The sequence below is a fragment of the Lycorma delicatula genome, chromosome 1 (genome assembly GCF_047948215.1).
Source record: "Lycorma delicatula isolate Av1 chromosome 1, ASM4794821v1, whole genome shotgun sequence".
NCBI classification, from domain to species: Eukaryota; Metazoa; Arthropoda; class Insecta; order Hemiptera; family Fulgoridae; genus Lycorma; species Lycorma delicatula.
In genome coordinates, this window is record NC_134455.1 from 292,812,290 (window position 1) to 292,830,842 (window position 18,553).

An 18,553-nucleotide genomic window follows, 5' to 3' on the forward strand; every position below is an offset into this window, starting at 1 on the left:
AAACTATGGTTTCAAAATATTCATCCTTTCTGACGCAAAAACATTTTGCAAAAACATGAATGGTTGTTTGTTTGTTCCGTATGAATTCCTATACCACTCATCCATTTGTGATGAAACATTGGTCAGTTATTGTGCGCATGCCTGTGAAGGTTTCTGAACTAGTTTGGACCTGTTAGGTGGCACTGGGGTCAAGATATTTAAAAAAATTGAATTTATGGCCTGATTTGACTCATATTCAGAATATGTGTTACATGGAAAAAATACCTCTGCAAATATGGACTTGCTAGATGGCGCTGGGGCTGAGATATTTAGAAAAATTGTATTTGTGGACCGATTTGGCCCATATTCAAAATATACATTAGTTATGTGAAAAAAAAAATTTTGCAAAACTGTAACCACTAGGTGGTGCCAGTGTCGAGATATTTACAAAACAAACAAACAGATATACAAACAGACTTTCTTCTATATATATATAAAAGGCAATGGTCGTATATGTATCTGCTATAGACTAAAAACTACTGGACTGATTTATGAATGGAAGAAAAGGGAAATTTTGGAAAGGAAAATAGGGAAAAGGGATAAAGTTAAAGGTTAAATTTAATGAACTTCTGCAATGTTCATTTTTTTAATGTATTTTCAAACTTTCAATTATGTTAATTTAATCTATATATATATTCAAATCTAGGAATAGCAAAGCATTGCTGAGTCTGCTAGTTATACCTTATGACATTGTGCACCAACTTTTGAAAGATATAAAAGGTACTGATTGAAATTTAACAACTGAAAATTGGTACACGAGTTACCCTCTAGCAGAATCATTGCTAAAAGAAAAAATGCCAATGATAGGAACTTTAACAATCGATAAGAGGGAAATTCCTCCTGAAATGACAGCTAACAAACAACGTCCAATTGGATCATCAATTTTTGGTTTTCAGAAAAATAAGACATTAGTTTTGTATGTCACAAAAAGGAATAAAGCGGATTATAATGCCTTAAAAGGAGGGTGTTGATACTTTAGATGAATTATGTAGCTCTTACAGTGTTGCCATAAAAACTAATAGATGGCCAATGGCACTATTTTATGGAATGGAATGCAAAGTTGGCAGGAGTCTATTACTCCCTACTTTATCGCAGAACCTGGACAGAGTCCCTTGCTGCTGGATCTTTCTAATCGGGCTTGTTTTTAAAAGGGTTATTTTTTAATCTCGGATCTAATTTTTCAAGTTTTGTCTATTATTATTTTAGTGAATTTAAGACGGATTTAATTGCATTCCAATCCGTTGTTAAACCAGCGTTATCGAACCCATTTCATGGGCCGACCGCGGAAGGCTAGGCTTATAAAGCCTGTCCTCCCGACGTAATTCCCCTTCAGACCGTCCACTGAAGTCCTTTCGGTGCTAACTCTTTAATAGGCTAGCAGGAATACGCCACAACGGGGCACTAGCTATAAGGAGGGAGCAATGTGTCCCCTTTTCCGGAGGAGTCGCAATTGCTGGGTTATTTTATCTTACTGTAAGTTTAACTTACAGATGGTGATACCTATTCGCGATCGCGGTTTTGGGGCGGCGATTTTCTGGAAAGAAGTAAACAGTAATTATTCTCTCCACGTAATTATTAACCTTCAGACACGCGTGTGTCTGAGAAGGGGTTGGGGGGACCGCGTGGCCGCAGTGAAGAAACAATTTGTTTTTGTGGTGGCTGTTGGCATCTGCAACAAAAGAAGCAGAACACACACACGAGAGGAAAAAAAAAAAAAAAAAAAAAAAAAGTAATTTTTACTTTCCTTTCGACTGGCAGGATGAAACGGCACGACGCGTCGTTCCACATCCACGTTTCTCCCGTTTCTGAAACAAGAGAAACAGAACAAAACACACGCGAGAAAAAAAAAAAAAAAAAAATTATTTTTAGACCGCGTTTTTGTTTTGTGCGCGACTTACCGTATTTGAAGTCTTCAAACTATATAACTCGCGAAAAAACTATTCACTCGCGACCCCGGAAACGCGTCTGACGCACTATTCCGTTTATGGCTCATGCGATATGGAGGCCCCTAAGCCTGGTTTGTCGATTTTCGGCTACCGCACCGCACCATCACGGTGGTTCGTCCAGTACGGCGTGAGGCCGCTTCCTTACAACTGTCGGAGTTGGGTCCTCTCTGCAGATGTCCCGAAGATGACTGTGTTCGGACACAGCCGCTCTCCCGAACAGTCTGCGCGCCTGCGCCACCCCCACCTCGGACACGGATTGAAATCTCTGATCACTATTTTATGTATTACTCAATATAGGAATTAATGCCCAGGTATTATTTACCTCAAACCCAAGAGCACAAAACATTAAGAAGGAAATTCCTCAAATATTTGAAATTTAAACTGGTGCAACCACATGAAAGTGTATAAAATTTCAATTGAGGAACTGGAAAAATTATCAGATTTAGAAGATAAATGTTGAGGGAAACATGGTCGTTGTACAATTTGTGGTAGAAAGAAAAATAAATATACTCCTTTGAAGTACAACTCATGTAAACGGTTTGTCTGCAAAGAGCACAGCAATACAAAAACTGTTTGCAATGTTTGTGAGCATTTGGATATAGAGGAACTGGTGGATATGGAGTAAATTTTAAAATTGCTTTCAATAACTTAATAGAAAAGAATAATACAGTATAATAATTATATGTCTTTATTTTTATACCTAAAAATCTGATGTGGGCACCACATGACCTCCTTGTACTTCTATTAAATTACATATACACCATTTTTTTAAAATGAAAAGTACATAAAATTTTATTTCATTAATAACTTCTGATATCTTTTCATATATTTTTTTGTTATTATTGAATTATTATTAATCGTAAAAATTTTTTACAATCAGAGGTTAATATTTATTAATAAATCAATATGTTTAAATTGCAGAAAAAGAAAGTTAAAAAAAAGGAGGTGAAGTCTGATTTGAACCGATGTGCCTTCCCATTATAAGATCCAAATATTTCATTAATTAAATTTTTATTTGGCTATAACTCTGGAACCAATGAAAAAAGTATCACTTACGATATATTGTTGAAAAGCTTTTAATGAGGGATTATTACTGCAGTTAAGAAAAAGTCCAAAGTCCAAATGTTTCAAAATTGAATCCTCACTTTACTTAGAGGGTTGACTGTATACACATTTTTGAACCGGTTGATTGCAATCAAAAGGAGAGGTGCACAACTGTATGTTACAACAGTCCTAATACAAAATTTCAAAATTCTAAGGTGCACAAAATTTCAATATTCTTTCAATATACTACGGCTAATCGTCTTTGAGCTATGTGAGATCATATGTATGTACGTACAGACCACAAGCTGAAACTATTCAAAATAGATTCAGGGATGATCAAAATGGATATTTCTATTGAAATCTGAAAACTGAAATTTTTTTGCGATTACAATACTTCCTTTACTTCGTACAAGGAAGTAAAAATGGTAAATGAAGTTTTAAATGTTTATATTTCATTACTTAATGTCAATTGTAAAGAAGTATGAATAATTTTCCATGATCTCCCCCCCCTCGCCGTATGTACAATAATTTTTATTTATTTTCCTAACTAAACAATCTATTTAATGGCAGTTATTTTGGCAATGATAATGAGATGAAAAAGTTGTCATTATGCAGCTGAGAAAATTAGCAGTGGAATTTTATATTGATGGAATAGAAAATATAGTAAAGAAAACGATGTATTGATGTAAATGATTTCTTTAATGATGACTATGTGGAAAAAGAGTGCTTTTGTTGTAATTACAAAATAAACTTTTTTTTAAATGTTTACATATTAAATTTGGTACTTTCAAATGTTATTTACTCATCTTTACACTTTAGAGCAGTTTTATGAAATGTTTCTTTTCTTTTATTTATAGGTGCACTGAAAATGGTAGAGAGACATGCAAGATTAATTTCATCAAATATGCGTATTGAATATAATTGGTGGCATGAAACTTTATGGAAATGGGTTAAAGATAGTAACCCTGATGATAAGAAAGCAGGATATAATACTTACGTTGTTTTTATGATAGAGATGGCTCGTCTTCTGGCAGAAGATCCAAAAGATGATGATGGGAAATTGCTGAGGGTAGTTATTTATTTAGTTCTTTAATCTTGGGTGCTTGTTTAAATGATCACAATTCAAAATGAGATCTTTTGTTTTTGAAGATTTAATTTTGTTTTATTTGTTCTGTAATACTCAGATCAGCTTGGATCATGATGACGGTGACATTGCCATCATCATTGTTGTTACTGTTATCATCATCATTAAATAGGAGCTGAATTATGATATATTTTGAAGGTTTATTGACAAACATGTATTTATATTTTTTGATGGGATTTTTGAATGCCACAATAAAAAAAACAAAAAAAATTTAATATTTTATTGTTGAAAAGGAGATAGATACCCACGAAGTCTGTACACAAAAGAAATTTTGCTAATAGAAGCAGATGAAATGAAGTAGCTGTAAAGAATAGTTAAGGGACCCTAACAAAACTTAAAAATACAAATTAGAATGACATAAAATTCTATCATTGAAACAAACATTTTAATGTACGAGGTTTGATAAAAAAATATGCAGAATTTTTTAATTTCCTGGCTGTATAAGTCGAAGTGTCAATTTTTTATTGTTGATGACGAGTGCCCTGACGTCCCAGCTGATGACAACATTGAAAAATTGAAGAAAATGATTGAGGACAATCACCAAATCACTATCAAGAGAGGTTACTGATAATGTTAGCATATCATTTAGTTCATGCCAAGCAATTCTTTTTTGATGTTTTGGGTATGAAACATGTGGGAGCAAAATTTGTTTCAAAATGTTGAAATTTGGCCAAAAGCAGTGCTGAATGAACATTGCTCAGGAGTTGCTGATTGATATGAATGATCTAGAACTACTCAAACGGGTCATAATTGGTGATGAAACATGGGTGTGTGAGTAGTATGGGTATCATATCAAAACTAAGGACCAATTGTCCGAATGGAAGCTTCCTGAAGAGCCAAGATAAAAAAACTTTGACGTTTGAAAACTTTTTCACGTTTGATTAAACGTGTAGGTTCTGATCACTGTGTTCTTCGATTTCAGTGGTTTCGTGTATCATGAGTTCTTGCCATCAGTCGTATGATCAATAGGAGTACTACCTGGAAGTTTTTTGCCGTTTGCATGAAGGAACCTGAAAAAACTCCAAGATGTGTGGTGAAACAATTCATGGCAATTGCATCACATTAATGCATCTGCTCAGGCTTCACTGCTTAGTTTTGAATTTTTGGCCAAAACAACACCATTACGATGCCTCAGTCCCATTCGTTGAACATGGCTCCCTGTGACTTCTTCCTATTCCCCAAGCAGAAAAGAACCATGAAAGACGACATTTTGCCAATGTGGAAGAGATAAAGACAAAATCATTGATGGAGCTAAACTTCATAGTGAAAATTGCATTCCAGAGGTACTTTGAAGATTGGAAAAAGTGCTGGCACAAATGCATTATAACTGAAGAGGAGTACTTTGAAGGTGACAAAATCAATGTTGATGAATAAATAAAGATTTTTAAGAAAAACTGAAATTCATGGTATTTTTTAAATTAAATCTCATAAGCGAAAATGTAGGTATGCATTTGCATGCTTACTTGTGTATTTAGCTGAATAAATTTTGCTTTCTCTGAAGGTTGATTTTGTGTGGCCCTCTTTGACAACTGCATTTGCTTCTTTACTGCTGCATGGGATTTATATGTGAATTAAAATCCAAATTTATAAAAGACAAACAAACTTCAAAGCAAGCAGTTCTCATGTGAATTGTAACTGAAACATTATAAGGGGAGTTACACTTCTTTCTGTAGAGTGTTGTTTCAAATTGATTTATAATTTAAAAAAAAAAAAAAAAAAATATATATATATATATATATATATATATATATATAAAGAGAAGGCGAAGTTAAGAAGGATCTCGTGAACTACAACTGAACAAAGGTGATGAGTGTAACAGAACTGAGTTTAGAGATAAAATTAATAAACACATTTTCCGGAAAATTATAGATAAGGCAAGAACTGGGAGGCAGTGGACTGATGAACAAAAACAAGTTAAACAAGACGAAATGAAATTGTACTGGGATAGAAGACATCTGTTGTGCAAAATGTTCAACACAGTCCAAAGAGACCATAATGAAAAAAAAAATATATATATATATAATGTATAAGTATATTAAATGTAAATAAAAAGAACTTTTTAACCTTTAGATTTATTGTCAGTTGTGAGATACTGCAATACCAGATTTATTTTTTTGGGTGAAAAACGCTTTTGAGTTATCATTGTCCAGGTCAAAATAATAAGAGGCTTCTTTTCAGATAATAAAATATTAGTAAATCAGGGTTAGAACTACTATGACAACTAAGGTAATAATAGGAATAAAATTGAAATAGTAAAAGAAACATAACAATTAGGATAATACATTAAACATTAATGAAATATCAAAATTTTTGCGAGTTAGACTTTATTAAGTATATTAATCATTTTTTAGAAGTAAAAATACCCAGTCTTGTACGTTCTTGTAATACCAGATAGAACTGAGTAGACATGATCAACTGATTTAAATAGTTTTAATTTAATTGATGATGAATTTAAAAAGCTTTTTATGTAAGTTGGAGGTTTATTATATTTAGCTTGCTATTTTAGTGTTTGCATAGGTGATTTTTATTAACTATGTATATGAAAGCATATTTTTAAAATCATAACTAAAATAAAAACCAAGTTTTATAACTTTCCTGCCTTCAATGATAAATTGAGTGATTTAAACTAATTGTCCAGTTGACTAATTACACAATGTTTGTGTAAAATGTTAATCTAAACATGTGTTTTAAAAAATCTGTAATTTAAATATGTATAAATATAATTTAAAAAAGGGTTTCCCCTCCCCTTTACAGGGATTTGAATAAGACTAAACACCATCAGAAAGTATCTTAGTTACTTAAGGGGCATTAAATTATGTAAAAAAATTTACCTACCCTTTGAGTAGAACTTTTAGATGTAGGACCCATGAGGGCCATCTCCTTGCCCCCTTGATCAATTACGGCCAAAATTAAGTGGGTTCACTGCAAATGTAAATAATCATGTCACATTTCATCTAGATTGGTCCATCCAGTCTGGAGATTAAGTAAAAAACTGGCCAACATACATACTGCATGATCTGATTAGCTTTCCATTTGGCCAGTTTTACCTTTCAACCTGGATGGATCAGCATTGTGATCAATACCAATCGACAGCACAACCAATTTAACTTCTCATGCAAAAAAATGTGAACTAACAGTATGTAATGCTATATCATATCAATCTAAACACTGAATTATTCAGATTCAAATGTGATAAACATTATTTGAGAACTTAATCTGCAGATTTCATTGACTACCATGCTTATGGGTGTTGTGTTATTGTTATATATTGACTTCAGTACATGATGCTTCAGTACAAACAATTATGTGTACATAAGTCAGATCTTTTAGTGCAAAAGAAAAAAATCTTTTTAATGTTATGATAATTCTGGAAGTCTCTAGATATCCCATGCAGCTTTCTGGATTTGGGGTCCCTTGCTTGTGATGTGTATTCTTGTACAGACTCAGGTCAACAATACCTGAGACATGTGATTAATTGTTAATTGAAACCTAACCACCAAAGAACAGTTATATCCATGATCTAGTATTCAAATCCCAATAAAAGCAACTGCCTGTTTTTTTAATTGTTAATACTGATTGTTTAATTTTTACATGTGATATGAGGGCTGTTTTTTTTCAACCTCCGATTGTGCATCTAGGTAAACAAGAGATAAGTGGGAGGCAGGTCTGTGCATTGTGTGATTGCGCCACCTCCCCACCACAACCTCTGCCATTGTCGGCTCCATTGCATCAGTTTGAGTCGAGCTGCAGGCAATTGAACATGGCCGCTATCACTGCTCCCGCTAAGTGTGAGTTGCGAAGTGTGATACGTTGTCTTCCAGTAGAAGGATATAGCGCTACTGAAATCCATCGCAGAATGAGCCTAGTGTATGGTGAAAACTTTATAAGTGATGGTAGTGTATGGGAATGGGTGTAGGAAATTTAAAGAAGGGTGAACAGACATCCATGACAAAGATGGTCAAGAACAGCAAGTCTGTCGCTACTGTACACCTAGTTGAGCTTGTTGATTTTGTTAACAACAAATGGAGGTTTATAATAAGTGAACTTTTTGCAGAAATCCCAGAAATTTCAAGATCTTCTCTAAACAGAATTGTGACTAAAGATCTAGGATACCAGAAACTTTGAGCACGTTAGATCCCAAAAGTGTTGAGTGGTCATCACAAAATGCAGCGAATGGTGTTAGCCTTAATGTTTCTCAGACGTTACAATAATGAAGGGGTAGAGCTTTTAAAATGTATCGTTACTGGCGATGAGACTTGGATCCAGTATGACAGTCCAGAAACCAAACTATTCCAAACTAATCGGAGGTTGAAAAAAAAACATCCCTCATATTTTCCTTTATTTTAAAATTTTTAAGTGATCTAAAAAACTATAGTACCATTTGTATCACTGCAAGCAAAGTAGAACAAAGTTACAAAATTTCTAAAAACAAGTAAAAAATATAATTGTAAATATAAAATATTTATTGCAGTTTGTTAAAAAATTTCAAACATAATATAATTCTGTAATTTAAAATGAACTGATAAAAATTTTTAATAAAATAGTTTTATTTGTTGATTAATAATAATAATAATAATAATTTGCCACAATAAAAAAAAACTTAAAATTTACAATTTAAGAAATTAATTTGAATCTATTTCTTTGAAACCTGAAATGCCCATCTTCCTTCAACACTAGATTCTTCACAATTCCTCAAGATGGATAAACAGCTTCTAAACCTATTTTTCCCATTCAACAATCATTTTCTTCTCCAGCTCCTTATTATGTTTCGCATTTGATATATCTAGTGTTCAGTTTTATTTCTTCAGATTGTTTAATTATTATTTTTATATTTATTTTTTGTATTTTGGTCTGCTTTTTTTTAGCAATAGCACTTTTCACTGGCCCTCAGATATATTCTTTCATGTCTAGCTCGCAGTAATAAGGTGACAGCTTTATTGCTTTGTCCCTTTCCTGTTGCAAAAATTCATCAGTGACATACCTCAGACAAGACGGTTGTTGGTAAACAATGTGATGCACTTCTGCTCTCGTCTTGCCAGGGTTGCAGTGAATGTTACTTTTCACTGATTATTAGCGAGAATTTTTCCTGAACCCATTTAGAGAAGTTTCTGAAATTCATTTCATTGCGATACTCCGCTTTTTTAGATTTGGAATTAAATATAAACATAGCACCTTGAACAAATATATCTTCATTGCCAGCAAGAATAACTATCTATTGTTGACTCTTGTCAACAATACTAACATTCTTTAACACTAACTTCAGTAGTATCTTGCTACTATTGTGATGTATCAGCATGAATATACATTTTTATTTTGGTAAATAACCAGAAACTTTGGACTGGACAAACCATTTTTCCTCATCAAATAATTTTTTATGCTACATAATTTTTACTCATAAGAATTTCCCTTTTGTCTTTATGTTTCTTAAATTTAAAAATAACTTTATGTAAAAGTTTTCTGACACTTTCTCTCTTGTCTATAAAATTGAAATAATTTTAAAAATATGGCTAATGTTTTTTTTTTTGTCTTCAGTCATTTGACTGGTTTGATGCAGCTCCCCAAGATTCCCTATCTATGCCAGTAGTTAGATTTTGGTATACCTCCTACATCCTATATCCCTAACAATTTGTTTTACGTATTCCAAATATTGCCTGCCTGCACAATTGTTCCCTTCTACCTGTCCCTTCGATATTAAAGTGACTATTCTAGGATGCCTTAATATGGGGCGTATAAGTCTGCCTATTCTTTTAAATATATTTTTCCAATTACTTCTTTGTTCATCAATTCTTTTTCATAAAAATATTATTTAAGGAATGCAAACTAGAATAAAATTTATAAAAAAAAACTAACATAAAGAGTGGAAAGGTGGTTAGCCAAATGGGACGTTGCAGGACAGAAATTCATTTGTAATGAAATTTGAAATTATTTTGCAGTGAGTCCCAGAAATATTTGGAAAAAAATGGATCCACAAGAAGTAAATAAACTTTATACCAAATCTCAAGATAGAATATTTACATACAGTTAAATGCTATTACAAATAAATAAACTAATGTGGAAACAACTCTAATCAATAAATATTAACATCCTTGACTTCAAAAAATAAAACACGTTCATGAGAAAACACAAAATGGACTATGTATTAATTAAGACTCATTGAGAGGCTGTAGTAAATAAAAAAATAATTTTTTCATACTTAATGAATCAATCAGTCAGTGGCAATTTCAGTCAATGAATTAAATGCTATTTTCACCATCTGATTTTATTTCTGCTTATTGCTCATAGGTGTACATAGATGCTTGTAATATTGTTAAGTAAATATTTGTATTTATAAATTAGAATTTGGTTATTTTTTAATAATTATTCTCATTATGTATATGCTTGATATTATTTTTTTGAGTGCATTGGTTAAATATTTTATCTGTCTTCTGTTTAGTTTTTTGTGAAGTATTTTACAACCTGTTTACAAAATCCAAATCAGTCATTGGATGAAGAGTTTAATATTGCAGTAAAAGGGATTGGGGAATTTGCAAGTGTATTTAATAAGTTTATGGAGCAAAAAGATTTGGATGCAATATTTGTAAATATTTTACAGCGGACCCAGTATATGTGGTAAGTCATGGTATATTTGTGTAATTGGTAAATTAAATTTGTGTAAATTAAATATTTAAAATAAAGTTATTTTTAAATGTTTTAATCCAACTATTAAAAATTACCATACCATTGATGTCCTTCAGGTGCCTTAATTCAGTGTTTGTAATTGAGACATGAAATTGAGACAAGTCAACCAAAAATATTATAAATTCATTGTTAGGTAATAAGAACACATATCAGGCTAACTAGACAGATGAAGATTGGATCTGTCCTTCATAGAGTAGGCTGTGTAGAGAACATCAGTATTTTTGTAGTCTGATTGATGGCTTTTGTACAATGGATGCTTTAAAGCAAAAATACATTTTCTTACACTAATTTATAGACTTAGTAGTAAACACATAGGAATTGGTGTAGTGATTGACAATAAAAACTAATGTATGTTATAATCACTTATTACAGAAATTTTTGCATAATTTTTTCCTCTTCTCTTTTCCTTATTCTTCTAATGACCTCTAGAGAGTTTTCATAAAAGATGAAAATATTGCTATTATTCTTTTGTTCCTCCAAACCAAGCATGCACGTCGTTCTATCACATCCAAATGTTACGCTTCACTTTATTTATGACAGATTTTCTTAAATGAGTTCATAGTCTTTCTTTTTACTGTAGCTGTACTAGTAAGGTGAATTTCCAATTTTTAAGTTTAATTGTTAGCCCACTGGGCTGGTTTAGTGGTTAACTTGTAATCACAGATCAGCTAATTTTGAAGTCAAGAGTTCTAAGATTGAAATCCTAGTAAAAGTAGGATGGTAATAGTATGGATTTGAATACTAGATCGTGGATACTGGTGTTCCTTGGTGGTTGGGTTTCAATTAACCACACTTCTCAGGAATGGTCAACATGAGACTGTACAATACTACACTTCATTCTTATTCATACATATCATCCTCTGAAGTAATACCTTACAGTGGTTCCAGAGGCTACACCGAAAAAGAGAGAGAAGTTCTGTTGTTAGTTCATAATCACTATTAGTTGGTTTTACAACTTTAGTGTCTATATGATTGATCATTCAAATCTAATGATAGGCCTGATGTTTTCAGACTGCTTAGTTGTTACACTAAGACATGGTTCAACTCCACAGATATATCCATTGGAAGAATCTGAATTTATGTAAATATGAAGTTCCAATTTTGTAGGCTGTTGTTTATTGTAATATTTAAATTGTATGTAACCATTTGAGTCAGCAGTGCGTCTAGATTTTGGCTTATGGTATAGTATTCACCATATTTTTTTAATCTAAATAGGGATCAGCACTTTTAATTTCAGAATATCTAGATAGATCCAAGGCCTACTTGATTGAATTGTTTTGGTAGAGAAAAATGCAGGCTGGAAAACATTTGTATAAATAATCCTATCCCAAGGCTTCATTTCAGAAAGTATCTTGACCAAATTTTTATCTTGACCAAATTGAATGTTTTTGTATAAGTGTACTTTGGAATTTTTATTCTAGCATAAATATTTTCGTTATTGATGCAATAAGCTGATCAGTAAATCAAAGTTGCCAGTATTCTAGTTTGTTATTAGGATTGTATTCTTTACTACAAATCCATCTATTGGTTAATGCTAAGTTAAATAAGTTTAAATCATTGTTTATCCTTATCAAAGGCCTTTAATCTGTAGTTTGATTCTGTGAAGTTTGCTTACTATAATTATCACTTCTTTTTTCAATATTATCTCATCATTTTCAAAATTGTCTGATAGTATTCACAATAAGTCTTAATCAATTTCAGAATCAGTAACACCAAAATTGTCGTCATCATTGATTAAACAAGTATGTGCTTTGTTTACAAGCTGTGTATGAATGAAGTCACACATATGTAAGGTAAATAAAAACGTGTCCAGTATATATTTTTATTTTTACAGTATTCTTGATATAAAACATCACATGTTTCCTATTTATCATATAACAATACTAAATCTGTCTTTTATATTGTATATGTTGAATAAAAAGTGTCAGCTAATGAATAATGCACAACAATCAACTTTTGTCTTGCCTAAAAATCCATCACTTAAGACATTGATGTTGTTTAAATAAGTATATGGAGAATTAGCAATGAAGAAAACAGTGATTTAAGATTGGCTTAGCTTTTAGTGGTGGCCATGTTAGTGTTAGAGATGACATTCTTAAGGGCACTCATATACCTTGACAAATGAAGAAAGTATTGAAAATGTTGTTTCATGTGATAGGAAAATTGTCAAGGAAATAGCATCAGTAATTAGGGTATTAGTCTGAAGTTGCCGCTGTATTTTCCATAATGTTATGAATGTACATAGTGTTTGTCAACAAATTGTTAAAAAATCTTGCCTGCACGGATTATTCTGGCAGGAGATGATCTCATTAGTATGGAAGATCAAGATCAACATTTTCTGAGCAGATGGGATGAGACAAAGTGTTTTTGTACTATCTACAAACAAAATGCCAGTGGTCAGGAATAGAAATCATCTTGTCTGAAATCACAGAGAGTTTTTTTTAGTCTTATATAATCTTAATATTCTGACATTCCATATTCCTGCATGATTGAAGGCTGGTTTTCAGACTTTCTGATGATTTCCTCTTTTGCAGTTTTCTTTACAGTACTGCTGGTGGGTTGTCCTCAGGAGATTTCATTAGGAATATTTTACCAAAGAGAATATATTGCATTATTAAAGATAGGAATTTGTTCAGAAATTTCGTTAGTTTTATATTGCTGTCAGCCATGCAGTAGTCAAAGCCCTAATTAGTTAAAACTTAATATAGTAGTAATTTAATTTATTAATGAAAGTGTATATTAATATTATACATTTAGACTTTAACCACTGCTGATTAATATTTTAACAACTATTGAAGGGGCTGCTACCCATATCATTTAGGGACATATCTTTGACTGACCTATTCACCTATTCACTTTAGTAGCAAGTATGGCATCAAAACCATCCAAAAATATTTATTACCAAGGTCTCGATTCTGAGAGGATGATGATGATTAATGTTGAGAAATGTTTATGCCAACTGCTGCATGATGCTTAGAAATTTTGTAACTGTGAAATTGTTTTCAGTAACAGAGTAATCATTGCTATTATTAAATAAAATTTATTAAAGATGTTACTGTAATAAAAACTAAAAACACTGTTCTTTTGTTGATATATTAAATGGTTTCTTTTCTTTGTTTTAGTAACAATAACCAGTCTATAGAACAAGTTCCAGTTTGCTTAGAAATGTTGTCTAAGATCATTTGTAATCTACAAGGAAATGTGTCAGAACAGCAATTTACGGCCATGGAACATTTAGTGGTATTTGTTGTAGAAAATTTTCCACTTATTAGCACCAGATTGCAGCATCATGCCATTAAGAGTGTTGCTATAAATATTTTCAGTATTGCATTAACTAATGGTGGAACAGATGAATTTAAAAAGTATCTTGATGTTTTAGGTATGTATCTAATATAATTGTTCTTATTTGTTTTTTTATGATTAATTCAGGTCCATGAGTATATATGTTTATTTAAGATTTGAAGCAGATTAAAAGTGCTAATATGATATCCTTTGTTATTCAATAATATCTAAGAATGTTTAAAACAATTTTTAAAGTAATTTAAACTATCTAATATGAATTAGGGTTAATGTACTCATTTAGAATTTTTAGTCTATTTTTTATAATTTTTAGTATATATTTTTAGCTGATTTTTTACAATTCAGTTTTTCTGCTTGCTCTTTGAAAACTGTTGTTAGTGTTAGATATAAGATGCTGATAGATGCAGTATGATAATATTTTCATCCATAAAAAAAAATCTTTATTGTTCTTTTCTATAAAATTGTTATAGAAAGTAGATGAATTGAAGATCTGAAATTGTGCCATAAATTAAAATTTTATTCCCCCATATTAAATAACTGCTATCATATTAAAAAGTTACGAACCTGTAAGGTTGAGTTAGGTAGTTTGCTCTAGCTTTGAGTTGGGGAATCATTAATGGAAAAACCATTTGCTACTTCATTATGATGGTAAACAATTCAAATTATACATCAACTGTGGAATAGTTATGAATGGTTGTTTCATTATATTATAAGTAAAGTATGTAATGGATGTGTGAATCTGAGGCAAAACTTAAATTATAGTTTTGTTTAAAAAGACTGTTACTAGTATTAGAATTTTCTAACAAAGAAATTGGTGTCCTCTGGTAAGCTAAAACCATACGTGCTAGTATTTATCAATAATTTTATTCATATTGATTATATTTATTTTTTCTTGTAATGACAGTATGGTATTTCTTTTGTACAGTCTATCAAGGTTTAATAAGAACTTGTAAACACCCTATACCACTGGATTTTGAAGATGGAAACGGAATTACAGTTAATAATTATGTAAATTTTTGGAAAGAGCTGTTGGATCCTCGCCACATTTCTTGGGAAGGTACGTATTTGCTTTTTAAAAAAAAAATTTAACAATTTGAAGTATTTTCTTTTTCCTGTTTAATTTCACCAAAAACTTTAAATTGATTTTTGCCGGTTTTTATTTTAATTTACATTAGAATTTCTCCAAAATGGGGGCTGTGACATATTTTTGTTAGAGGAAAATTTAAATGGATTGAATTTGTACTTAATAAAATAAAATATTATTGGATCAGATGAAAAATGTTTATCATTCAATCTGGTTCCATAACTTGGATATCTCAGGTGAATATCATCTTGAAAGTTGAAGGATATGAAGAAAGGATAAATAACAGCTAAAGCCAAGTTTAGTAAATCAGTTCATATAGATTGAATTAGAGCTAGTAGTTATCAGCCAATAAATTTAGTTGATAGTTATATAAATATGTATAAAGAAATAAAATAAAAATATTCACTAAAAGAATAAAGATAAGTAAGATTATATAGGCAGATCATATAATCCAAGCTATTTTAGAGTCATTTTAAAAGTTCTCCAGTATTATTTTTAACTTTAAATTATTTATCATTAGAATTTTACTGAACAGTTACTTTAATACTTAAGTAAATCAATGTTTTATTAATGCAGTAATTTATAATTGCCTCTGCTTTCATGTAATATTTATTTTCAATTATGTTTTCTACATTCACCTCTTGCTACTGCAAACAGCAGTCATTACCTGTATTGACTCCTATATCAACCTGTTAACATCTGCAGTACATTGATGAAACAGCCTACTAGCATGTTTGTTATTTGACTGCAGAATCGTTTTTTTATTTTTGTTTTATTCATTTTCTTCTTATGGACAAGAATACTTTTAATTGTTCATCACTAAATTGAAAAATGTCTACGTTATCAATAGCCATTGGGTTATCTGTATTGATATGATAAATCTACTCTAATCAACTTTGATCTCCATTCAATAAATATTGGATTGTTATTATTATCTTCATCTAAAAAAGTACTGGCTGTGTAATTAGAGCAAGTGCCTAGATGGGGTTTTTACTGTTGAAGGTATTACTGCTTCAGTGCTTTTAAAAGAATGCATATAGTATCACATAGATAAAATTTTATTTTTTTTGAAGTACACTTATAAAAAAAAAATGTTGGTGAATAAAATATTGTTTATTTTAATGTGTTGAATCTTGAATCTTGCGTTATAATTATATAATAATAGACATTCTTTTAATGTTTTTAGATTATTACTTCCCTCACCTTTCATTGGTTCACCACAGTAAATGAATGAGAAATCTCAAGATGCTGTGGCATACGTGCATAAACATGGGCATCCAGATTTATTTATAACTTTTACTTATAATCCTGAATGGCCAGAAATAAAAAAAACCAACTATTCACTGGTCAAAAATGTACTGATAGACACAATATTATATCCAGAGTTTTTGATTTCAAAATTAAAAAAAAACTAGTAGATCTTATTTACAAAAACGAAATATTTGGTTTGGTCAGCTGCTGTGCATTAAGTGTTAAGTGGCAAAAACGAGGCTTACCTCATTGTCACATATTTGTATGGTTAGTAACTAAAGTATCACCTAATGTAATTGATCTTATATCTGCTGAACTCCCTGATAAAAATGTTGATCCATTATTATATGACATTGTAAACATGTGTCGCGGACTATGTGGCGATATAAATAGGTCATCACCATGCATGAAAATGGAAAATGTTCAGAAAAGTATACTTGAATATATATTTACAACACTCAAACTGCAAATGACGGTTACCTGACTTATCGTAGGAGAAGTCCAGAGAATGGAGGTCATACAGCAACATGCAAGGTAACATAATTGATATTGATAATAAATGGATCGTCCGACATTATCCACTATTGTCACATTGCTTTAATGCCCACATAAATGTTGAATTTTGCAACTCTGTGCAAGGGATTCGATATATCTGCAAATATATTACCAAAGGTTCAGTCAAGTAACTTTTTCAGTTGAAAACCAAAGAAATGAATTGAATCAGTGCATTAATGGTAGATATATATGTACATCTAAGGCTGATTATCGTTTTTTTGGTTTTGTAATACAATTACATTATTCCACTATTGTTCACTTAGCGGTTCACTTAGTAAACTATCAACATACTTATTTCACTGAACAAAATCTCCAGTGAGTTCTTGATAGTTCACAGAAGACCACTCTTATTACTTTTTTTGAGCTTTGTCAGTCTGATGACTTCGCTAAGACACTGTTATATCCTGAAGTTCCTAGATATTACACCTATAATAATGACAGGTTTAACATAGAAGAAAGCGTGGAACTGACAATGAAGGATTTCCTGGAATCAAAAAGGATGCTGCTTCTCTGGGTAGAGTATATACAATTCATCCAAACCAACGTGAATGCTTTCATCTGCTTATGTTATTGCATAATGTTAAAAGACCTACATACACATTTTGATTTCTTGAAGACTGTTGATGTGGTGTGCTACACCAAACATATAAAGCTGCTTGCGCTGTACTTGGCTTATAAGTGATAATCACTGGAAAGACACACTTGCTGATGCTTCTATCCGTCAATCTTCGCCTAAACTGAGAGAAATATTTGCAATTATATTAGTTTTTTGTCATCCTGCTCAACCAAACGTATTGTGGGAAGTGTTCCGAAAAAATTTTTGTAATGATATTTTATATCAAATCTGATGTCAAACCAATAACATTGAGATTACAATTTCAGATGAAATATTGCAAGTCTCATTGAGATTGAAGATATCATTGTTACATTAACTAAGAAATACGCGATTTTGGTTTACAAACAACACGTGGTAATCAAGAAGCTATTAATGCTTATGTTAATGTTGAGACTTTGTTTCGATGTCGATGAACAGAAAGAATTTGTCACTGTTAATCTTCTTAAATTAGTACCACATCAACATCATGCGTTTGCTGATATAAATGTCAGTGCTGCTAGTAACAACCCAAAGATTTTTTTCTTAGATGCTCCTAGAGGCACTGGGAAGATTTTCTTAATCAATCTGCTTCTTGCTTAAGTTCACTCAACTAAAAATGTTGCTATCAGTGTAGCATCATCAGGAATAGCTGCTACACTTATAAATGGTGGAAGAACTGCACATTCCACTTTTAAGTTATCATTAAATGTTGCATGTGGGCAAGAATATGTTTGTTCTATTTGCAAAATGGTCCACTTGGACAAATTTTGCAACATGCAAAACTTATACTATGGGATGAATGCACAATGAGTCATTGAACTCATATTGAAGCCATTGATCGAACCCTTCGAGATATTAGATCGTGTGGTAAATTAATGGATGGTATAACTATCGTGTTTGCGGAGACTTTGTCATCC

The 18,553-nt window shown here is 31.5% G+C and overlaps 1 protein-coding gene across 1 annotated transcript in view; it reads left to right on the forward strand.

Annotated features, from left to right (window-relative positions):
* The window catches only part of LOC142332775 (DNA-dependent protein kinase catalytic subunit-like), a 366,245-nt gene that overhangs the window by 40,700 nt on the left and 306,992 nt on the right, over positions 1 to 18,553 (forward strand). Inside the window, exons 6-9 of the mRNA XM_075379394.1 lie at positions 3,887 to 4,098; positions 10,607 to 10,782; positions 13,974 to 14,230; positions 15,077 to 15,208. Coding sequence (XP_075235509.1) covers positions 3,887 to 4,098; positions 10,607 to 10,782; positions 13,974 to 14,230; positions 15,077 to 15,208 — 777 coding nt within the window. The remainder of the gene's footprint in view (positions 1 to 3,886; positions 4,099 to 10,606; positions 10,783 to 13,973; positions 14,231 to 15,076; positions 15,209 to 18,553) is intronic.